This window comes from Pocillopora verrucosa, chromosome 11 (genome assembly GCF_036669915.1).
Source record: "Pocillopora verrucosa isolate sample1 chromosome 11, ASM3666991v2, whole genome shotgun sequence".
Classification (NCBI taxonomy): Eukaryota; Metazoa; Cnidaria; class Anthozoa; order Scleractinia; family Pocilloporidae; genus Pocillopora; species Pocillopora verrucosa.
The window spans coordinates 17,080,219-17,104,071 of record NC_089322.1 but is presented as its reverse complement, the minus strand read 5'-3'; the positions used below and the strand labels follow the sequence as shown (position 1 = coordinate 17,104,071).

The window sequence follows — 23,853 nt, the reverse complement described above, 5'->3', positions numbered from 1 at the left end:
ACAGCATTCCCATTAGGTGACATTATGTAGGCTTATTTGCAAAGAACTAAAATAAAAACAACTCAGTTATTTTCTTTGCTTATTTTCTTTGCAGTAACCTGACATGCTGTGTTTAATCAGCAATTTTTGGGGAAATTTTATTTAATACACACTTACAGTGCCATTATAGCTTGTAAATAATTAAGAAAGGCTTAAACAATGAGTTAAAATTATTAATACTAACAATATTGATAAACTTTTTAAGTGAACAAAGTAAAGATAATCTTCAAGAGAATTATGAATCTAAATTAAATTTGGAATTTGAACATACTAAATTGAACCAAAAATATCCTACCACTCAATATATTACACAATTTACAATATTATTTAAAATAATTATCTCTTATTATACAATTTACAATATTATTTAAAATAATTATCTCTTATTATAGCCATCTCTTTTTGTATTCCACATATGATAAACCCCCAAGATGACACAATTGAAACTCCAAGCTGTAATTAACCCCTTTAACTCCTAGAAGTGATGAACATGTAACTTCTCCCTATTACATCCATACATAATCCAGTACACTGGTAATAAGAATACTCAAACTTATCAGGTGAAAATTGTCATCTTGATTCAACACCAAATTCATGTTGCTAAGTTACAACGAAATGTGTAGCAGCTAGAGAGGAGAATTGACAATCAGATCTTGTGAGTTTAAAGGTTAATAATACATTTCCAATGTTGACCTGGCTTCTCTTCTTCCATTCTGCATCATCAATGTTGAGTCTATAATTCCCCACAACCCAAGCATATTCCCGGCTTACCCTCTTAGATAAACAAGTGCTAAATTTTATTTCACCAAGACTGACTTAACCCCACTCTGTTAATTTGTCGTAAGTTTACAAAAGATCAACCTGCTTGACTGTCCTTGATAGTCAGAAATGAGAATGTAATCATTTGTGAGGACAGTTAGGTTTGCAAGGGGCTGATGCAGCCTAGTTTCCTTTGAAGGCACTCTCTCTTGGAGACCCTCCTGTCAGTTTGCCTCCACAGAATTTTCATTTGGCAGATGTAAAAAAAAAAGTTTATATTTATGTTCCAATCACTGAATCTGGGAGAACTTCAATGTAATCATTCTCTTGCAATGAATCATCACCCTTACTGTCTTGCAAGGGCTCCTCTGAAGAGGCCCCTGGTGATCTGGGTGAATTAGGTCCTTGGATGGTTGTATATATTGGTGATGAAGGACCATCGGCTTCTCTTGTTTGCACATAATCTGCTTCGTCATGCTCAGAGCCAGCATGTCTAAGTGAGTCAAGATTGTCTAAACTTGTGCGACTGGCTGTTAAAACAATGATTCCTTCTGGTTTAGCATAATCATAGGTTTTATCTTTTGGTTTATTCTGAGGTGGTTTTACACTTTGGGGTTCACTATAAACAGCTCCATCTGATCGACAGTCTGCAGATCCTGTTTCTTCCAGTGGAAGTAAGTAACCAGAATGATCTGAAATGAAGATGGGTGAAAAGAGTCAACAATGAATAAAACTTAAGTTATACCTCTTTCTAACTGAGCTTGCAGTCCATAATTTAAGATACAGACCAAATATATTCCACTTGGGTTTGCAGTTTAAGAACAAAGCAGAAAAAGAAGCTACATCATGGACTGAAAAACCAAGGTGCATAAATACAATAGTCCATTTTACAGTTGTATGCTTGGTTACCAAGCCTTTGAACAGGAATGAGGCTAAGGGTGACCTTGTTATGATACAAACCTTGCTGTGTTTCAAATGCAAATTACTTTGTTATCATGCTAACTAGACACTGGTCTCTATCACAACAAGGTCACCTTCAGCCTCATTCCAAGTCAAAGGCTTGGCAATTAAGTACACAACTGTAAAATGGCCTATTCATTATATCTCTTAATTGAGTTGCGCTAATCTCTTCAGAGGGTTGAGAGTACTACACATAACATACCTTCATTAGGCTTAGTCAGCTTTTGATACTCTGAGCGATATCTCTCAGGTGCAGGTTTCAAGAAGGCGTATCCCTTGCGTATTGGACTTCCTACTTTTGCATAACCTGCTTCATCAACAGCTGGTTTGCTGTCAGATGGGGGAAAGGGAATTATTGTCTCGGCCTCTTGTTTAAAGAGAGCATTGCCTAATACAATAAAAAAAATAAGTTAGAAAAGATCACATAAGGCATGTTTCTAGGAGATGAACAAAATAGACATTCAAGAGAAAGTAATATTTCTTACCAACATGAAGCCTCGCTGTGCGCTTTTTTCGTTTCCTTCGACTCCTGATGAGATGAACAGTTATTTGTTATTAAATGAGGCAATTAAATAATGGTTAGTATCTATGGCATTTATCTCCTTGGTGTTTAAACTACAATTATAAGTATCTTGTGGTACATGAATTTGTTAATAAAATCCCCTCACTTGGACACTGGCATATGAACCAGTGAGCCAAATTTTTTTGGTCCTCACCACAATTTGAGGTCATCTCTAAAGTGTCATGCACAAGGTAAAGAAATGGTAAAGTCTGTAGTGGAGCCTATTGCCACCCTCCCAACTGGGGCTTATCCCATCCATATATTATTATCCATCACAAGATTACCCCTTGGCATTTCATAGACCAGGCTTTACTGACAATTTCCTGGTGCCTCAGTTTGATGTCATACTCAAGAACATATCATTATAACCCAACCTACAGCATCTCTGAACAGACAATTTGCAAATGTTAGCCCTTCAACTCCCACAGGTGACTGACATGTAACCTCTCCCTACAGTATTCATACATTTTCTAGCAAATGGTTAATGAGAATACTCAAACTTATCAGGAAGAAGTTTTTTTCTTAATCTCACACCAAACTCTCCTAACTGATTTACAAGGAATTGTGTAACAGCAAGAGGAGAGAATTAACAATCAGATCTTGGGAGTTGAAGGGTTTATTAAGCAATCACCTCTCACACTAACAAAACTAACATTTTAGCTACAATGATGAAAATTAAAAAAAAAAAAAGGGGAATCACACCTTCGCTTCATTTTCCAACAAATCCATAAAGTTGCAGTAATGGACAGGGTGGCAATAACAGCACCACCTGCGACAACTGCAATGAGCCAAATAGGAAGGCCGCTATGGCCACCATCATGGAATTCTTTGTCACCTTTATTAAAGACTGACTGCTCTGTAGTTGGGGAAGGAGTGCCCTTGTTTGGGGTAGTGACAGGATCTGTTATGCCTCCATGTTTCTTTGTAGTATTCCCAGTTAGGCTGGTATTAGAAGGTGTTGTCTGTATAATTACATAAAATCAAATGTATCAGTTTTTCAAAAGGTATGAAGACCTGGCCTGCAGGCCAGACATGATCAGAGCTTTTGTTCCATGGGTGTTAACAGCAAACTCTTTGGTATAGAATGAAAATTGGCTGTTGGAGTTTTCCTATCATCATCAATTGGAAACTTTAACTTCAAAGAAGTGGAAAGAAATCAAGCATTGCAAACTCAAAGTGTTCCACTTTACCTAAAAATTCTTATTTTTTTCAATTGATAATTAACTTGTACATACCATCAATGTTGGTAATGGTGGATTTGATTCTTGACCTTCGAATCAACAATATCATTATATCAAAAATAAATATTTAATTCTTAAAAGATAATGGCAAATTTAAGAGACAATTAATGCCAGTACTTAATATATAATGAGTCACTATTAAGAATTACTATTAAATAAATGTGATCATAAAAGTGTACCTTAAAGTTATTATGAGTATTAATAAATAAATGAGCAGCTAGAAAATAGTTTGTAAATGAAAATTTTAAATGTTTCTTATTTTATTGGTTTGCTAAGTACATATCTCCTGACCAGTCAAAGATAAATGGTCATGATACACTAAAAAATAAAACATTCCCTGAAATATTTCTAATTATTCTCAGTTTCCTTGAAACTGTGTAAGAACCATTTAGGTCTGAAAGCAGGTACATGTGGGGCCTACTCACTGAAACTGAGATCTGGTATTGGGTTATGCTTTTAAACGGATAGAACAGAACCATTTTGGATGTTTCTCTGGTCTGAACCTAAAGGAGGCAGCTTCCCCCAAGCATGCTGAACTCCAACCAGAATGTTCCAAGAGTACCATCAAACTGGCCTGTGTCACCCTTAGACCCCTAACAGTGACTTGTATCCAATTTCTCCCCACAATATCACCCCCAAATTCAGAGAATAAAGGAAATTATCACCAAATAAAGAAGCTCTTGATTATACAACAAATTCTCCTTGTCAGCATCTCAGGAAATGTATAGAGAACAGTGTGGAGAATATGCATACTGACATTATCAATGTGTAAAAGGTTATGGTACACTACCACAAGGATAACAATTTTAAAGAACAGTTCTACTTACAAGGTACACTGCCCGTGAATTTGAACATAATGCACAAATTTTTCGGAAGGTTGCTGTCTTGTCCTGTGGTACATTGTAGGATGACTTTAACAATCTTTCCATACAGCTGAGTCACTGGCTGTCTTCTATTCCACTGTACATGGTGAAAAGAAAAAATAAAATAAATTTAACCAACTTGTCCGTCCATCCTCTCTTGTTAAATCACCTGATACAGTTTTATTCCATAAATTTGTTAAATTAGTTATCTGGAAGCTCTCTCTTCAAATTGCTTTAAATTAGCATGTATTTTATTGAGTCAACCAATGTGTCTGTGGAAAGTTTGGTGCCATATCAAGAAAAAAATCTCTAAAGTAAAGTATCAATGCCAACAGTGCAGAGAATCCACATTAAAATCTTGGAAGCTTAAGCTAAAGGGTCAGAGTCAAGAGTTTTTTATTTCAAGGAATGATTTCAAAGTTGAGTTAAAGATGAAATCTGTTCTTAAACTGAGTGGCCCACCCAGCCAGAGCTCATCCCTGTTTCCTAAGCATGAAGAAACTAGGACTCCCCCCTGGATGAGACACAACCCCATTGCAAGGTTACCCCCCCTCCCCTCTAGCATTTGACCTGGCTTTACTGATAGCCATTTGTACTCCTGGTTAAAGAGAGGCACTGTGAATAAAACCTTTAACTCCCAGGAGTGACCAAGGGAGAATTTCTCCTTACATTATCAATATAATATCAACCATATAAGTGATGAGAATAAAGAAAAATATCAATTTGGGGATAATAAGTTGATTCAATAATAAATTCTCTGAACTAAAATTTTAAGATTTGTATTGTTAACAGTAAGGAGAATTACAAATTTGATATGGGAGTTGACCTCACCAGATCTCACACACAGACCCCCCAACCTGGAGTCTGGTGCACTACCCATTGTGCCACTGGGTCCTGCATTAAAATTTAACCTAAGAATTATTTAATCGTTAAAAATGTAAGGATACCTGAAGGAAGTGAGCATGTTGTTTATTTTTTAGGTCTCGATGGTGAATTTTGAAAGCGGGCTGCTTTCCTGAGAACATTTTCCATGCAGCAGAGCTATTTGCTGTGACATAACTTGTTCCTCTGATATCACAGTCCTCCCTTGGAAGAGTATACAATTTTAAAGACCTTGACCTATTGAATATTCTTAGAGCATTATCAGCTCTTTCTCCACTGAAATGTAACGTACACTCTGGAAAAAGGAACAAAAGACTTGACTCAAAGAATGGTTTGAACCAGACAGCAACAGCCTAGCTTATAGTAATAACCCACAAGGATGAATTGTTGACAGGGTATGATGTTTGAATGGGATTTCACCCTTTAACCTTTAACCCTTTAACTCCCAAGAGTGACCAAGACAGAATTTCTCCTTACAATACCAATACAATATCAAGCAGACAAGTGATGCAAATAAAGAAAAATATAAATTAGGGGATTATAAGTTGCTCCAATACCAAATTCTCCATGCTAATATTACACGAATTGTATGGTAGACAGTAAGGAGAATTACTAATGAGATCTTGGGAGTTAAAGGGTTAACTCCTACAAGTGACTGGCTTCTAATTTCTTCATACAATAGCACCCCTGAATTATACACTAAGGTCACAAGAAAAATTAACAGGAAATGATCATCAACAAAAGAAGCTATTGAAAACTCTCCTTTTCAGCACCTAAGAAAATGTATAGAGAACAGTATGGAGAATATGCATACTGATGTTTGAGTGTAAAGGATTAAAAGAACTTTGAATTTTTTCAAATTTGTGTGTAAAATGAGAGCATGTTCCCCTCTTTGTGACCCCAACGCCCCCCTCTCATAAAGCATTCAGCACCAACTTCGTCTAGACCATCTAGCGATTACCACAAATTATCAAAAGACTTTAATTTAAAAAATATCTTTCTTCTTTACATTCTCATCAAAAATGTACCAATATTGTTGTGAAATGATCCAGTAATGAAAAGATCATTCATGAATATATTGGTAAAACAGTAAGTTGGTCGTCCAGTCACACACAGTTTTGCACGACATAATTTCAAACTGTTCTTCCGTTTTTCATTCCCAAAGTCTAAATATCAGGTCTCCTCACTGTCTGTCATACATTTCTCATGATCTTAGCTACGAAAGTTTGGTGTTAATCAGACAGAATTCTTTAGTTATTCCATCTTTCTTCTCATCGCTATTTTGCCTGAGGATGTTTTGTTTTTGTAAGCAGAATAGATATTCCTTTTTGGTCACTTTTTGGAGTGGAAGGGTTAAAATAGATAATTTAATTGAAAGTTGAAGAAAAGACCGGGTGAGGAAACCAAGCTTCATCTAAGAATTCCCCGCTACAGGATTGACCTTACATTATGGCATTTCTTTCATTACAGTTTAAATACACGAGTGTTAAAAGACATGAAATTAAAAATCAGTGGGGTGTTAAAAACTTAAGGAGGGAAAAAAAAAAACATCAGGCAACCTGAACAAAATGTAATGACAATTGGGGAATTTCTACTGATTAGTTTCACATGGTATCCAGTGATGCTCATACCTGTAGATTGTCTCTTAATCTTACAAATATATTGAGAAAATAAAATACTATTTTATGCAGTTAAAGAGTTTGTTTAAGATTATTTGCTAAAATTTATAAATGGGGGTATTCAATTCATGACAAGATCATCCTACAGCTTAACGTACCCAGCCAAATAAAATTTCATGTAGTCAAATCCCCAAATTAAATTTTTAGACAAAAATGGAAACAAACTTCCGTCAGAGAAATTATATGACGTGGTTCAATCTTAAATTAAATTTTTAAACAAGACAGAAACACGGAACAGTAATTTTAATAAATGCACCTACCATTGCGACTTTCTTGGTTCCTTATACAAGTGTGTAAGTCTTCCCTGTAAGTACTGTGAGATCTCTTGCACTGGCAGATACAAATATTCGACGTGGAAATTAAGTTGCTGTTCATTTGCTTGCAAGGATTTTCTTCGTTATTACAAGTTCCTGTGTAATTGTAGAACTCTATTCTATCTCCGTTGCTCAATCGAAAGACTGAACATTCGCGTGTCTGGGCAGATGTTGACATAAACAAACATACGAGGACCAAAATTCGTTTAAAGGTCGTGCTGCACTGATTAAAAATTTTTCCCTTTGAATAAAAGTTTTCCCGTCCAGCTCGTTCCTTCATCATATATTAAAGCAATATTCCAATATGTTTCGGATCAACTATTATTAAACAGGAAAATATGTATTTCCCAAAATCTTTAGTCTTTGTCTCGGCGTTCTCTTTGAGTTGAGTTGAAGAAGCACATTGAGTTATTAGAAATTCCGTGATCCCTAACATCCGCGTCAGTAACTGCTGTAAAGATTCGAAAACGCCCTTCCCGCAATTGTCAATCGTTCAGGAACTTAAGCCTTGCAAGAATGTTTTATTCCGACCGGAAGCCAGTATGGTACGAATGTCGTCTGCAGACCCTCGCCCAATTTTCGCGCGCGTGTGATTCTGACCACTTCTGGTGGTTTCGTCAATAACTTTCCTGATTCCGTAAGTTTGATGTTCTTGAAAACACCATAAAAGCGAAAGAAGGACTATCCGTGTCTAGCATGAAGATATTTCTATATCTGTTGATATATCTTTGTAATCATGTCTTGTTGATAAGTTCTCTTGAAGCTCATTTGCTAGTTGATCCACTCTGTAAATATTGAGTCATTTGCTATTTTCGTCACAAAGCTTGGGGCAGATTGTCTCCTTGGTTTCAATTTAACTATAATGCATAGCCAAGAGCGCGTTCAATATGGATTGTTTGTCGTCTTTACGACGCCAAACCATAAGAAAGATTCAACAAACGGAAGCTAACTGAAGTTCTTCGTCCGCCATTTTTGGAAATGGACATTTCAAAAGAACATCACGTTAACGTAACGCAGAAATATCTTATGGGAGGGGTGGTAGAGGGCTTAGCTGTGCCTAGCAGAAATTTGAATGTTTCTGTCCTGGGTTTAACAAGTATTATGAGTCCACTCCATTTAAATTCGTTAACGGTTTTCTCTTAATGAAAGTAGAATGACGGTACACAATTTCCGGTTAGAAAAAATTCAGGGATTGAAGGACGGGGTAAGATGAACAAATTTCTTACTTTCTGCTTTGTAGTGGCGTGGGAATAATTTTTGTCCTGGTCCGCGTCTGCTAAAATCATTAACATTTCTTTTGCATTAACTGCACGGTTGACTCAACACGCAGCTATTTGTATCAGTATTATTTACCCATTAACAGAGATTTACATAAAACCCAAATTTCCTAAGCGAGGAGAACCTTCCTATAATGTTCCTGACTGTGAATATATGAAAATCATATATGTGAACTGCGGATAAAGACGTGAATATCTTCATTACTGCGAAGATCGCTTTCATGTTCACGTTTAAAATTCCTGTCAACACTCTCTGAGGGTGGTATGAAAACTGATAAATTCAGACAAGGTACAAGAATTTACAAGTATATTTGCATGACACCAACATGTTCCCCCTCAATGTCGTGCAGCAAAAGGAAACGGTTCGTTCTACCTCGTTGTCGTGCTACATATAACCGAGGCAGCGTTAGGATTTTGTGAACGACGCCATTTTTGCTTCCGGCGATCGTTAAGCAGTCAGATAATTCTTTTGAAACTGGATGGTCATGTACAACGTAGCATCAGTTTTCACTATTCTCGTCTTTGTAGGCCCACCACATCTTTTCGCATCAGGTAAGCCGGGCATGTACACCTGAATTCATTAATTTTATTTAACAAATAGAGAAGCCTTGACTGTGCTCTGTTCTGTTATAAAGCACGCAGGAAGTGGCTAGAGCACGAAAGAAGTGTAGGGAGAAACACGAGACGTAGTCGAGTGTTTCTTCCCACTTTCTTTGAGGATTTTCGTATCTGCTCACATTTTAATAATGTAAATTACGGCGCCTGGTATATTTACAAACCTTTGTTTGATTCTTCTGTTGCTACTTGCCGGCTCGCTTCAGTTCCGAAATTTCACTTTCAATTATCGGGAAAAAGCTAAAAAGAAGTCCCGGAAAAGGTCGAACATAGTACGATTGGCAGATGGCGTGACAGCTTTAGCTCCGTTCTATGCTCTATACTCTCATAGAGCACGCTCTTTCAACCAATGACAGCGCGCGTTATATCCGAACTTTATTATAAAGGATAGATAGTTTAGAAAAGATACGTTGCAGTATAGTTGTTGTTATACTCCGTATTCACTCATTTAAACTCCGTCACAGTAGACTGTTACAAGCTCTTAGCCTCTGGAGACGGAAAGCGTACTTCGACATCCGTTAGAAGGAGGTCATCTCGGGTAGATTTCCGATTACGAAATCCGAGCTCGCCTGATGTTGTCATGAAGGCCCTATTTCGCATTTAAGAGCCGCAAAATAGAGTAGAAAGGACTTTGTATTAGCGTTAAGATATTTGCATTTTTTTCCGTTGCTACTCTATATGACAGATTCCACAAAATACATTTGACGCCTCCTTTTCACGGATGGCCGATCACAACTACAACGTAATGACATCATCACGAAATCTGTCGAAAGGAGGATTTTAAAACACCGGAAATCTTCTGGATTTCAGATGAAATAAATTTAACGCAGTTACGTTCAGAGTTTAAGCGATATATTGTTATTTCTAACATGGTAATTGATTAAAAAATTGTACATTACCTCGATTGGACGGAGATTAAGTTTGAATATAATGTAGCAGGCGATATTACTTTTGTCGACAAGGATAATCCGTGACTTGTCTCACCTATTACATTTTCTCTATCTGCGTTGTGCCATGATCATCATTGAAAATATTCTACGATAATATTTTTTACAATATTATTTGAGGATTTTCAATTCTAAACGCAAGAGCGTACTTAGGGAAAGATCTACAAGAAACAGTTTCTCATGAATACATTTTAAAAATTCTTTTAGCTTACTTCTACATAGATAAAAATTACTACATAGATATATTTCACTTCGATGATTATCTTAATAAACAATTAACGGGAAGTTCGGAGATCAGTTTTTTTTCAGTTTTGACAGATTTCGTGGAGGTGTTACTATGTTGTAGTTGTAATCGGCCATCCGCGAAAAGGAGGCATCGCAGAAATTTTGTGAAGTCTGTAATAAAGGTTAACAACGAAAAAAAAAAGCAAATATCTTAGGGCTAATACGAAGTCATGGGCGAAAACGAAGCACGTGTTTCGTTTCTACTCTGTTTTGCGGGTCTAATATGGTAAATAGGGCCTTCATCACGGAAGACAACATCGGGCGAGCTCGGATTTCGTAATCGGAAATCTACCCGAGATGACTTCCTTCTGACGGATGTCGGAGTACGCTTTCCTCTGGAGACGAACGAAATGGCGTACGAACGACACCGCCCCTCTCTCGTCTTTGGACTCGGCTAGTCACGCAACACGCCCTCTTCTCGAATTCTCCTCATAGAACGTTGCGTGACGTACCTTGTCAGGTAAAAAAAGAAAGAAAGAAAGAAAAGAAATAGCGCACACCCCCAAATGCAAGTAAGAAATTGCACTGATGTAAGACCCTCTATCGGACAAACCTTTCTTCGTTTTTGTATCGAGGAGTGAGCCTTATATATTTTGGCCGATTTGAATTGATAACATTTATGGTGTTTCAGGTGCTTGTACAGACAACCATAACTCTTGTTCCGATTGGGCTGGTATCGGGGAGTGTTCAAAAAATCCTCTGTGGATGCTTGATAATTGTCCGGTGAGCTGCAAAGTGTGTTCTGAAGTACCGGGTGAGTCAGGCCTTTCTAAAGGTTGTTGTTGTGGTAACGCGTTTGCCATGGCCTAATAAATGAGTACCCGTTTTGTACAATGCAATTAAGGGCCCTAAGGTAAACGTGACCTCCTCAAAAAAGTGACAAGTTATGATAACAATAACCATAACAATAACGATGATGATGATGGTAATGGCAGTAATAATGACAAAGATGGCAAGAATAACGATAATAGAAATAGTAATGATAATAGTTGTAGATGGCCTTATGGATGCTTACGTCAGAAAGGAAAATTACACCCACAAGGTACTCGCCTTCAAGGAGTGGACTGGTGGATCATATTAAGAAAGTATTCCCAAAGCATTTTTATCGAAATGATTTCGACGTGAAAATGAAAAAAGGTGGTACATATTCGAACAAAATGCAGCGTCAACGTGACTTGATGGGGGAGGGGGAAGGAATTTTCAGCAAAGAACGTCATTAGGTTTAAGAGCGATTTTAGGCTAAAATGCTCATTTCGAGACGAAAGATGTATGTCAAAAAAGGGGTTGCCGACGACTTTTTTATGAATTGATTTCACATCTTAGCGTGTGTCAACATTTACAATGACCAGTACTGTAAAAGTAATGTGGGGAACTGTTGGACGTCGTCCATTGCTGCTGATCTTGTAAAGAACTGTAGGAAAACTTGTGTTTGTAAATGCTGCCCCTCAAGTCCTACAACAGTACCAACAACTGCATATGTCCATAACGCAACAAGGTATACAACGGTATCAGCTTTGACCTCGGCTACCACTACTGTGGAAATAACAACGACAGCAAAGGATATCAGTACCACGCCTCAAACAACATCAACAATAACAAACTCGACTCCAAACGAGGAGAGAACTACGGTGCAAACAGGTGAGGGAAGGGGGGGCACGTACCCTTGATTTTTATAGTCTCCTTCCTAGCTATTCTTTCGAATGTCACGTAACGCTCTGCCCAGAGACAGGGGGAGTGTTGTGTGACAACGTAAAGAACGATTGCAAAGCAGGCCAACCTTTCTACAGATAACGAATAAAATCTAACGAAGTTGTTTCCTTCGCCGCCGTTCTTTGGGATTTGGAAGTTGCGTTACACCACAAGGAACGGCTTCGAAGAGGACTAGCAGTGGCAACGAATGTAAATAAGGAAATAAGATCTGAATACGAATTACGTTCTTGCGGTACCAAGAGTTTGAATCCGAAGGAATTCCAAGTCCAGTCCCATCTTTATTTTTTATGTAATGTAGGAAAGGGTTGTGAGGATTCATTTTACTCCAAAGTAAAACAGAGTTCATGATGACAATATTTTGGATATTTTTTTTTGTAGAATACACGAGTGCCATGCCAGACACAAGACGAATAGTAAACGAGACGTCACAGGTAATCAAGATTGCATTCGATAGTATCAGATTTAAAAACAGAGTCGTTCCCATACGCATTAAGTATTTTTAGCGTTGCATGAAGAATTTCATTTTCGTAGTGAAGTATTCCGATCATTTATTTTGTTGCTGTATTGATCTTTCAGGACAAAGGTGCCACTGAAACGAGTGGATCAAAAACTATGTTGGTGTTAGTCATTACGATGGGTTGCGTGGCTTTTGTTGCTGTACTTGGAATTTTATTGCTTTGGTTTCGGAGACGAAGGCGTTCGTAAGTAATAAATATTTTTTGTTGTTCCAAGAGGACGATATTTTCCTTTTTCATTCCGTCATCATTTGTTTCTTCTTTGCACAGATGCTTTCCATTAATTCAGTACAAAATTAATCAATCTATCCATCCGTCCGTCCATCTATTCATACGTACGTGTATCTCTCATGTTTTAGTCAGTTTATTTAACAAATGGAGAAGCCTTGACTGTGCTCTGTTCTGTTGTAAAGCACGGAGGAGAGGGCTAGAGCACGAGAGAAGTGTGAGTGCTCTAGTCGCTTCCTAAGTAACAAAAGCTAGAGAGAAGTCCAAGAAATGATCGGACGCTTTAGCTCTCTTGCTCTATGTTCTGTACTTTGATAATATAGAGCACGTTGTTTCAACCAATGACAGCGTGCGTTATATCTGAACTTTAATATAATATACGATGTATTAGTTTTATCAACTGAGTTGATATTATAAATTGGCCTTGATCTACAAAGAGGTTATAAAGCTGAAGTTTCTAGTATTCGTCCCAGCAATTCGCTATGACGGCGGGCAAACGCTGGAAACGGCAGCTTTAGAAATTCTTTACGGTTGCCAATTTACATTATCAACTCAGAGGATAAAAACAAATTTTCTTGTAATACCCGCACTGACGCAGCATTACAGTTTCTGTAGTCTATCAATAAGTTATTCTGAGTCGTGAAATGTCAATTAATCAAGCAATTAATCAATCGGTCATTCAACAAAGTACTCAACTTTCCACTCGACCAACAAGCAACTCAAAAGTTCCCAGAGTGAACATGTAAAATAAAGACAAAATTTTCATTCCAGTTTCATGATCAAATTCAGTTCCATTGGCGAATGAAACCACCTGTCCATTTAAAAGATCGAACCACCAATCAAACGAGCAACCATTTGTCTATTACGTCTGTCATTTTTAGCATTTTATCAGTTATGCCATTCACAAGTTAGTGAATTAGAAGTGCTGTCATGTTATCATTTTTTCTAAAAGATCCAGTCGTGGAAGTCTGAATCAAGTTAAAGAGCCAGGTATGCCTTGTTTAGGTAACACATTTATTGTATTTTGTCATTGAAACAAAAGACTGCTTTCCCTTAGCTAAGGGAGTGGCAAAGTAAAACAACAGGAGTCTCATATAGAAGTTTGTAAATGGTTTTTGAAGCTTGAAACATTGAAACAAAAGACTTTATTTACTGCATTGAAACAAAAAATATTGAAACATAAGACTACTTTCTCTAGTTAAAGGAGTGGCAAAGTAAAAAACATCAAGAGTCTCTTAGAGAAGTTTCTAAATGATTTTTGAAGCTGTACACTGTTAAGCTATATATGTTTGAAAGACGAAAATTCATGTTATGAAATCCGTTGTACCTTTCTACAAATGCAGCTGAAAATATCAGATTTTCAAATCATGATGTTGCTGAAGGTAAAAAGTGCTTCTTCCATGTACATTAAGAACCGGTCTATAAGAAATTGCGGACAGTTTTAATCAACCCTTAGCCTGAAATTTAGTTAACGAAGCATCGGCATTATGCAAAAGAAGGTTATTAGCCCGTTGAAAGGATAGGAATTTACCCGAAATTAGAGCATAGTTCTTCGATACTGTCCGCTCGTTCAAACCTTTACTTCTGTCGGCTGAGATTTCAATCTTTCCCAGACTTCGCTCGAATGAGGTACGAGACTACAACTGAAGACTAAGCTACAATAATGTCTTCATATTAGTTAAGTCTGTTTCCGATCAAATTTAGAAGTTTTCTGGTAATTCACCTCTGTTTTTTTCCCCTTTCATATAGATACTCCTGAAATGCTTTACTCGACGACCATTCCCAGCTCGCCAACTTCGCCATTGTATCATGTGTTAGAGGACCTTAACACGACAGATACAAATGGGAAATCCGCTTTGTCGGCTCCTTCCGAACGGCCTTCCGATCCTTTACGATCTGATTCCGATTATGACGAACCTGTTTTTCGAGGCGTGCGCCCGACGATTTTCCCGCCGCCTGGAGCACGAGAAAATGAGGCAAATTACGAAACCATGACGGAAGATCGTAATGCTGAGAGACTTGCAGACAACGCTGGTAAAAATGCTTTGGAAAATGACGACGAATACTGCTATAGTTACACTACTGCTTATCAAAACAAAAAAGACGAAGCGACCGAAAGACCTAAAACAGAAGGGCCTTCTTACTGTTCTATAGAGAGCCCCAATAATGAGTACCAGGCTCCCGTAGTCACTCCAGGAGGTGGCTGCACGCCCGTGGCGGGAATCGCTGAAGTTAACGGTTATCAACCCTTACAGAAGTCAACACGATCATTTTATCAACCTCTCATTAAAGATAATTAATCACTTCAAAGAGCATTCACTGAGAAATGAACAAAGTATGTATTTTCGTGATAAATTTCTGTTTCGTGTTTTCAGTGCTGTGATATTAAGTACCCTGACCTGAGTTTTGTGGCCTTTGTGCCACGTGTTCTTTCCATCCTTCGTGTCACGTGCCTTTGTATCCTTCATTTCACCTCCCTATTGGATGCTTTTGTATCACGTGCCCTTTGTAACATGTGCCTTTTCCTTTTTCGATCCTTAAGAAAAGCTTATTTTTGTTGCCTCCGCTGGTTTACTTCTGTAGTCGTTTAATTAGATATCTGTGTCAGCTTATTTTGACTGAAATTCTCATTCAAGGCTCGCTATCAGAAAGCTGTGGGCCAGAAGGGAAAGGGAGACGTGAAGTATAGTTTGTCTGAGAAAATTTTGTATCGAAGTTTTCTGTTAAACAGATTTTTGGCTTTTTATCCGTTCTTTGTTTTTTGCCAAATTAGTTTTATTGAGTTTGATGAAGGAAAGAGCTCGAAAATTTAGATATTTATCACAACTCCGGTAACTAAGCCGAGAACTCGAAGAACTTTTTATTATTCCAACTGTCGTTTCTTCTCTATACTCTCTCATAGGTTGCTACCACTGCTTAGTATTGTATTAAACAAGCTTTGAACTGATTTATTGTATCGCTACTCACTTCTACTCTGTACACAATTAATGCAAAATTCAAAATGGCGAAGAACGTTTGTGATGTTTTGGTGAACATTTCTGTTGCCTTATTTGTAATTCTTTCACAAATTTAATTTAGTCATACATTGTCAGTTCAGTTAAATGTAAGCAACCAAAAGATGCAACCTGTCATGAAAATCAGAAGAAAAATTTCGGCAAAATGTATTTCAGGTATCCTTGCGGTACTTAAACAAGTCAAACAAACAATATACCGTTAATTACTGATTATAAGATTTAGAAGAAAATAGAAACTTTTTTGCTGATTCATGGAACACTTATGAAGTATTTTTTTTCCCATCATTCAGCCCTGCAATATTAATCCTTCATCCCCCCCCCCCCCCCCCCGCGCTCCCTGACCGTTCAACCCCGATTTCGACATGCTTTTAAGATTCGATTTGAAATTGATCAGTAATTGGTTGGAAATACGAGGGTTTTTTTATGTATCAAGTTTTTCCTCCACTACTAAAACCCCAACAATTGTAATTTTCATTGAATGAGGGCCAAGGCAGAAAACAGACATCCCGCAAAGAAAAGAAAAGCTATTAACTGTATCGTGTTGATATTTCATGCCAGTATTAAGAACTTTCTATTTAAATAGCATTGTTAAATTATCATTGAAAAGGTTTTGAGAAAAAAAAGTGCAATTTTGCCGCACGAAAAACTGTGTTCTCTTTGTTCCTAGCTGGGTACCGTTTGCAGAAGATTGAAAGTTTGATTATCTGTTTATGGAGAACGATGTTAGCAGCCTATTTAGTAATTTTTTTTGGTACTGTGGCAATAGCAACGAGCAGAAGATGTATGACAACAGGAATTGTGGTGATTGATAGAACTTACGGAAATTATATGAGCAATGAGACATTTTTCAAGATGACGGACAAAATTCGGTTGAATACTGTTGGAAAAGATGACGATTCGTTTGAGTGCGATGAATTTGATGCTGTTGATCAAGACAGAACTAGTCGGTGTTTACAGATGTGTAAATGCACAAAAGAAGCTTCAACTTTTAGCCAGTTTGATGGTGAATGGACTTGTGTTGAAAATGAAGAGTTTCGCGAGGGAGAAGGTAAATGGAAAAACCGCTGTGTAATTTTTTTTAATTCAAGAAATTCAAGAGGGAATGGAATTTTATACCGTCTAAGTTTCGCTTTTCATCTCTGAAGCTTCCATGAGAGTTTAAGGAGCCTCAAAAATACAATTTATTTTCTTAAAATATCTGGAATATAGAACCCTGGCCACATAATGATGATATGATATCAAATCCCTATAAATTATGATAACATTCTGAGCAGGAGGTTTAATAATGCAAATAAGCACTACCGAATTTATAGGAATTACGTCACAAAAGCTATTCTCGACCCCAATAATGCAGTTTTAAGATATTGAATAACTATGTTGATATTGTCTCTTCAGAAAAGAAAAGAAAATGAGATAAACTTGGCTTAAAGAACACGAAAGAACCTTTAAACATTTCTTAAGATATGTTTAAAAGGGAACTAGCTATTTCGGAATGTTTAGAAATTTAACTTTCTAAAGTGTGGAAATTAGAGACATTTGAATCACCGATAAGTAAAAAGTCCTTGATCTTCGAATTATCTACGTTCATGGTCTACCAGTTTTTGTAGCTTTGATCAAGAAAATCAGTTTCCCTCTTTGGCACTGTAATTAAAACATTTTGAATGATTAGTCGTCGATCAACTGGAATCTGAAGAGCCAATAACTGTTGGAACGATTTTCATTACGTTGTGCGTCATTAGTTCCTTGCTCTGTTTGAGACCATATATCTCCCTTCAAACCTACCGAAGAATTCCAACTTTCTAACGATTTGTTGTACTCTATTGACACATTTGAAGTTTGTATTGATAAAGTCTTCATTGTAGTTTGAAAAATTTCCTCAAAGAAAATCTCGTAACGACATCTGCCGAGTCTTAATCTAAGACCTAAAAATCCTTCACTGACTTGAAATACTTTTTCACCGAAAATGCTTTCCATCGTTTACTCTAAAACGATCTACTCATTGTTATTAAGGGCACATGCTCATGTCCATTGTCGAAATCGATGTTAAAATTTAAAAATCTTATTTCCTATTTGGACCGAGCTGTATGAAGATTGCACCGCTTGTTTTCGATAAAAGAGTTGAAAGGTAGTGTAGGGCCGTGAAATGATGGTAATTTCTATGACTGACAGAGAAATTCACTGAGTTGAATTGTGTAAGACGGTATATAATAGGCGGGAGAGGCTTATGCTGATGGAAATAAGATGGACATCGTTCAAAGGTTGTTCTTTTCCTCAACCTCGATCTTCCACCTGACCACCCCTCTCATACAAATTATCGTTTAGAGTGATACAGCTCCCCCGCCCCACTCTCCACCGTTAATAATTTAAGAAAACGCGTATAAGTGGCTCTACTTTGTGGAACCAATCCATCTTTCAACAGACTGCGGATTTCTCTTTGCAATGGAGCGCGAAAACGATCCATTAAGAATTCTGCAGGACGGCGAGGAAAAGGCGGTTTTTTTACCGAGTGGAAACTGTTCAATTGATGCGTCAACTTCAGAGTACCTGGACTGTGGAATATGGCGTCCAATCGACGACATGAGCGTTTTGAACAAATTTAGTTTACACGGAAGGTTTACAGACAGTTACAGTTTTAAGGCAAGTACCTCGATACCAATGTCGATTTTACTAATCTGACACTTGGAGGGAAGCAAGAGTATATAAACTTGAATATGAAAGCGATCTTCGCAGTAATGAACACTACTTAAGCGGTAGTGAAAAGAAGGCCTGAAGAAAAATTCAGGCCTGAATTTTTTTTTCAGGCCTTCTTTTCACTACTGCTTAAGTAGTGTTCATTATTGCGAAGATCGCTTTCATATTCACGTCTTTAACCGCAGTTCAAATATATGACTTTCATATATTCACAGGCAATATATAAACTGTTTATGTTCTCTTGACTAAGCTATTTGGGCTGTTTATGCCGAGAAAAAGCTGCGATGATTTTGTTATAGCGAAACGTCTGCACTGTAAATGTTACATCAATCACAAAACAACTTTTTATAAGAAACATTACTTTAGTGGGAATTTTTTCAAACATCTATCTTACCATATTTACCTAAAGGAACACGGTCTTCGTGCAGAGGCCGATTGAGGCTGATGCATCATGATCAAAAGATAAAGTTTTGCGGTTATGTTGAATGTATTTTTTTTCTTAGCTTTTGGCCACACCGCAAAAAAGAAAAAGCCGAAAAGCTAACTCTAGGTGAATATTTTAGTAAAGAAAAAGAATCTACACAAACATTTCACGTTTTTATTTCTCAGGTGGGTGCTTCAAATTTCTCTACTTTCCTCAACGGCCGCGTTATAAAACTTGGTTTGACGTGTCTTCCGCCCGTTGGGAAACCTTGTTTGCTGTTCAAGCTCAGAGGATCCGAAAGGTGTAAGTTGAGTCTACTTTTCATTAAAAAAGAACGACTTTAGAGTGAATGTCGAAAAACTAAACTCGAAATAATTACGGCAGCAAATCAAGAAGGAAAAGTGAAGACGATGTAAATTCAAACTAAACTCTCGTCAACGACTTCAAGCGCGGATCTTATGAAGTCAGGATAAGTTTAAGCTTTGTATCTGATTGGTTCTGACTAGACCAATGAAAAGGCGTGCTACGGCAAAATAATATATCCCGGATTGCTTTGTGTCCTTTACACTCTTTATTGAAAGTAGCCTATATTTATATTTTACAGTATAAATAGAATTAACTATAGTGTCCTCTTTACAATCGTTTTATGGACTTGGCTTTTTTTTTCATTCCCATCCATAGGTTCACTTTATGGGACACATTTCACACCAGCACAAGCAGCGCATACTTCTACATTCAAACCATCTGAAACTCATGACGACTTCTTACCAGTGGAATCCTATTTAATTACACCAACTCGAAGTGTTAGCTCCACGTCTACAGTATCAACTTCTGCTGAGGAAAGGCTTTCAATTGAAGCAAGACAAACCATGCCCCTCTACACCGCACCCACTCTCGAAGGAGTTGCTCCACTATCTGTCAAGGGAATGTCGTTGATTACTTCATTTGGCAAAACTTTACTCACGCCAAAACCAACTGCTCATATAATTATCTTCTCCCCTTCTCTATTTGTCGACGAGAGGTTTGATTCCCGACAAATGACTTCAAATTCTAAAACGGAGACGATGACTAAGATTGTTGCGTCTAAATCGATTTTTGACGCCAAAGGTAGCATCGAAATGAACAGCACACCAATTCTGCCTAACGTACGAAGGGTAAGGAAGCGCTCTGGGAATTGATGTGGTTGATGGTTAATTTTTTTGTTATCAATTTCCTTATCGTTTCGTGGCTGAATTTCAACGTATGACCTTCCAGATGAAGGCTTACTGTTAGAGATATTTCGAGAAAAAAAAGTCATTTATTTCATAAAAATTCTCCCTATGAATGGTGGACTTTCAGTCAAAGAAATGACGAAGAAAAAGCTACCCTGTTCGTCATAAAAGTCTAAAGATATAATTTCGAAAACTACTATATGGTTGAAAAAAAAGTTTGTGTTACTCCTAAGTAACACCCTATACTAGGGCAAACAATTTTTTTTTTCTGACCAACATTTTAATGGATAATGTATAAGTATTGAAATGGGAACTTACTTGCAAACCACTTTTGCGAGATGGAAGGAAAAGTTTCTCTCACTGACTAAATATCCCTCTTTCCATTTTTATTTATTTATTCATTTATTTATCAGTTTTATCCCCACATGAGGTAGAAAAAACGGGGTTAAAAATACACATATTTTTTTTCTCTGATAGATCGTCAGACTTAGCTTAACTCTGCTGTTATATTATCATGAAGTTTAATATTAAAGATTCTCCTCGAAGATGTTACGTGATGGTATTGTAACGTACTTTTTTCCAGAAAGAATCGACCCCAAGGTCTCGTGGTCGCACCAGCAACTCGATCATAGTGACAGCTGTGATCCCAGGAAGCCTTGCGGGGTTATTAGTCATTCTTGTCTCGATCCTGTTACTGTTCCTTGCTCGTCGGATGGGTCATTTAGTGTAAGTATTTATGATCAATGTTAGCATCTAAGCAATTGGTCACCTACCCCTCCCCTAACCCATCAACGGTCAACTGATATCAAGAAAGGGTTAATGTTGGGTTAGGGGAGGGGTGGTATTTGAATGTGTTGTGTTGCTTTACTTTGAGGACCGACACAATTTAGACTTGTGTACTTGTTTTTTCTTTTTGCAGCCGTGTTGCGGCCGAGAGAGACGTAGATGCGGGAGGTTTGTTAATAACATAATTTTCAATTGCTTGTTGAAAGTAACTACGGAATGCATCGGTTTAGCTTTAACCATAAACTCCAGGAATGGCCTTAAAAACTCAAGCCATCTTCTCAGTTAATGAAAAACCAGTCGGAACCAGGCCACTCGCCTTTTTCCATTCCACCTTTGCTTTGTTTTGTCTTTCATATTATCAGACGGCAAGGCAAGGATTTATCACCATTGAGGCTACATGAGGTTTTAAATGGTCGTAGAGTGTTTATTTTCAAGTTTCCGACTAAAATGGTGAAGTTTTAAGAACAGTCTCTGTTAAACAAGCTCATAAATCATTAAAAAAAATTGTTCTATTTTCTTTAAACAGACGAAGGTCAGCAGTCCATAAGCGAGGTAAGTTAGTTGTGTCTGTACATTCTTTTTATTGTTTGCCTGCTAAAACGTTTACTGTATATGTTGCACTTGTACTATGTTGGTCGGGCTATAAATGAGTTTTGTATAGTTTGAACTGAGTATTTAGACTAATCTTAGCTGAGCTCCTCTTATCGAACCATTATAAACAAACTACATGAAGCGCAGATTGAATTAAAAAAAGCGCAAACGACCACGTTTGGTTTTGGTTTCGTATCTGATGAGTTGAACACTAAGCGCCTTTTTTGATTCAATCCTTAAGTGAAGCAAAGCAAAACCAATGCAATCCTGAGTTTCTCTGAGCGCTCGGTTGAAAGTTGTTCTGTTTACTCAACATGTTGAGGTGCGTAGGTCTGAGGTAGCTACTTACCCAGTGCTCGGTTGCCGCTTTTTCAGGATCATACCATTCATGAAAGTGAAGAAAATCGCTCTGTAGAAAATCTCTCGGTTTACGAGTTGGCTGAAAGGGGAAATTCGCCAAGTGTCACTGAAAATCAAGCTTCAGGTAAGAACAGTTCTTTGTTTTTCGCTGTCCTCCTCTAGAGAAAATGTCTTTAAACATTGTTCCTAACATTTCTATGTAGTTACAAGTCCAGTTTGAAAGAGAAGAACAGATTGTTATTCACGGCGGCTTAAACATAAACAACACAACACCTGATGTAAGCTGAAAATGTGTACGTGTAGCAGCCCCCAGATATTCAGCATTGGTGGTAGAGATGTCTACAGAATTGCACCAACTCTCCCTTCCCCTCCGTTGTTGTTTTCTGGATGTCCGAATTCTCTGGAAGGAAGCAATGGAATTAGTAAGGTAAACTTCATTCAATATATATGATATCACATTACATGTTGGTACGCTTTCCATACCATGTAAAGGAAATTGGCAATGGCATTATACCTGGTAAATAAATGGTTAGCTATGGAATATCTTCTCACGTAAAACGAGGTTGATTTCCACCGTTCTCTCGAATCCAGTCCTCCTTTCTCCTCGGAAAGTGAATTCTGGTCAGTAGCACGGGCATAAATTCTGGAACAGCGGCTCATTATCTTTCCCAACTTAACACCTGTAGTTTCAGAACGTGAGCGGACAAACGAATCAGGAAAAAGAAAGCAAGAAAGCTGTATTAAGGAGCAAGAGCACAAATGAACTAACCAAAGAATTAACCTTTTGATCCCTAAGAGTGACCAGCATCTAATTTCTCCTTACAATATCACCCCTGAATCACACATTAAGGTTAGGAGAATAAAGGAAATGATCACCAATTAGAAAAAGTTCTTGATTGTCAAACAAATTCTCCTTGTCAGCACCTTAGGAAATGTATAGAGAACAGTATGGAGAATATACATACTGATGTTAGGGTGTAAAGGGTTAATAGATGAATGCCTTAAGGAATGAACCCATAAATAAATTAACAAATTAATGATTAATTGAAAAATCTCGAAGATAAGCACGCAAAAATCAAAATGATAAACAATTTCTCTTAACCTCTTTATTTTTTTCTTCTATTTCTGCATATATAGTCCTCTAACATGTATATTTTTGTTTATAATTAATCAAATTTTGTTTACTGAAAGTGTGTTCCGCTGCGGGGTTGTTAGCTGCTGGAGTGAACTCATTTGAAAGTCAAAACAGGCTTGTCTCATTATATTCACATTGCGCTCTCACAACTGCACGCGGTAACTGCCGAATGAAGGAAAGACCTTACTGTTGACGAAGCTTCGTGAATTATCTTCTCTCAACCGGCTTGGTGCAGATAAACTTGTGTCTAACGACGATGGGTATTGCTGGGCGGAGAGCTGTGGTCATAGGAACAAACGAGAAAGGTTATACTGGCACATGGGACGCAGAGTCAGCGAGCTTATACGTCTTGAATGGCAAGGTAACGTGAGCTCTTACTCGTAACTTTAAGTAAAAGGCATCGACTAAATTCTTTATTTGACCCAAACCAAAACTTATGTAGTTTTAATTTATATGTAAATCATGATTTGCTCTGACTTTGTGAGCAACTTCTGTATCAGCGTGAAGATGACCTGAAACCCGGTTTTAAAGAAGGCCAGGTCTCTCAATCGATGTTAAATTTGACTGTTTTAGTTGAATCATGTTACAAAACCTTAACTTTAAACGTTAATGTTAATGTTAAAAGTCGTAAGAAAAAGCTAGAAACTGATCACTTCTGAGAATTTAAAGGTAAAAGAAAATGATAAAAGTAACTACAAAGCACATAAAATTGTTGCGTACCATAATAACCCTTTACACCCTTACATCTGTATGCATATTGTCCAT

At 37.4% G+C, this 23,853-nt stretch overlaps 2 protein-coding genes and 1 pseudogene across 3 annotated transcripts; 2 read left to right on the top strand and 1 right to left on the bottom strand.

Moving 5' to 3' along the window:
* Window positions 1–8,295, bottom strand: LOC131781504 (uncharacterized). Its single transcript, XM_059098169.2, has 8 exons — window positions 7,246–8,295; window positions 5,372–5,601; window positions 4,389–4,521; window positions 3,556–3,590; window positions 3,023–3,282; window positions 2,244–2,287; window positions 1,961–2,146; window positions 1–1,490 (listed from the first exon to the last, which is right to left on the bottom strand). The coding sequence occupies exons 1-8, from the start codon at window positions 7,580–7,582 to the stop codon at window positions 1,078–1,080; spliced, it is 1,638 nt and encodes a 545-aa protein (XP_058954152.2). The 5' UTR covers window positions 7,583–8,295; the 3' UTR covers window positions 1–1,077.
* Window positions 8,296–8,422: 127 nt separating this feature from the next.
* LOC131781527 (uncharacterized) lies at window positions 8,423–16,070 on the top strand. 2 transcript variants are annotated; one of them, XM_066174123.1, is made up of 7 exons: window positions 8,423–8,503; window positions 11,055–11,177; window positions 11,747–12,061; window positions 12,512–12,564; window positions 12,710–12,834; window positions 13,829–13,866; window positions 14,626–16,070. In XM_066174123.1, the coding sequence occupies exons 2-7, from the start codon at window positions 11,129–11,131 to the stop codon at window positions 15,174–15,176; spliced, it is 1,131 nt and encodes a 376-aa protein (XP_066030220.1). In that variant the 5' UTR covers window positions 8,423–8,503; window positions 11,055–11,128; the 3' UTR covers window positions 15,177–16,070. The 2 variants fall into 2 exon arrangements, with proteins under 2 accessions (XP_066030220.1, XP_066030219.1); XM_066174122.1 differs by lacking the exon at window positions 8,423–8,503 and adding an exon at window positions 8,620–9,128.
* A 2,259-nt stretch (window positions 16,071–18,329) lies between these two features.
* LOC131781492 (uncharacterized) lies at window positions 18,330–21,668 on the top strand (annotated as a pseudogene).
* The last annotated feature ends 2,185 nt before the right edge of the window (window positions 21,669–23,853 follow it).

Coding starts and splice junctions, on each gene's coding strand:
- LOC131781504 (XM_059098169.2), bottom strand. CDS start 7,582: ATGATGAAGGAACGAGCTGGACGGGAAAACTTTTATTCAAAGGGAAAA. Junction 4,522..5,371: donor AACATGCTCACTTCCTTCAG/GTATCCTTACAT, acceptor CACCATGTACAG/TGGAATAGAAGACAGCCAGT. Junction 2,147..2,243: donor CACAGCGAGGCTTCATGTTG/GTAAGAAATATT, acceptor TTATTGTATTAG/GCAATGCTCTCTTTAAACAA.
- LOC131781527 (XM_066174122.1), top strand. CDS start 9,056: ATGGTCATGTACAACGTAGCATCAGTTTTCACTATTCTCGTCTTTGTA. Junction 12,062..12,511: donor GAGAACTACGGTGCAAACAG/GTGAGGGAAGGG, acceptor TTTTTTTTGTAG/AATACACGAGTGCCATGCCA. Junction 12,835..13,828: donor TTTCGGAGACGAAGGCGTTC/GTAAGTAATAAA, acceptor TTTTTCTAAAAG/ATCCAGTCGTGGAAGTCTGA.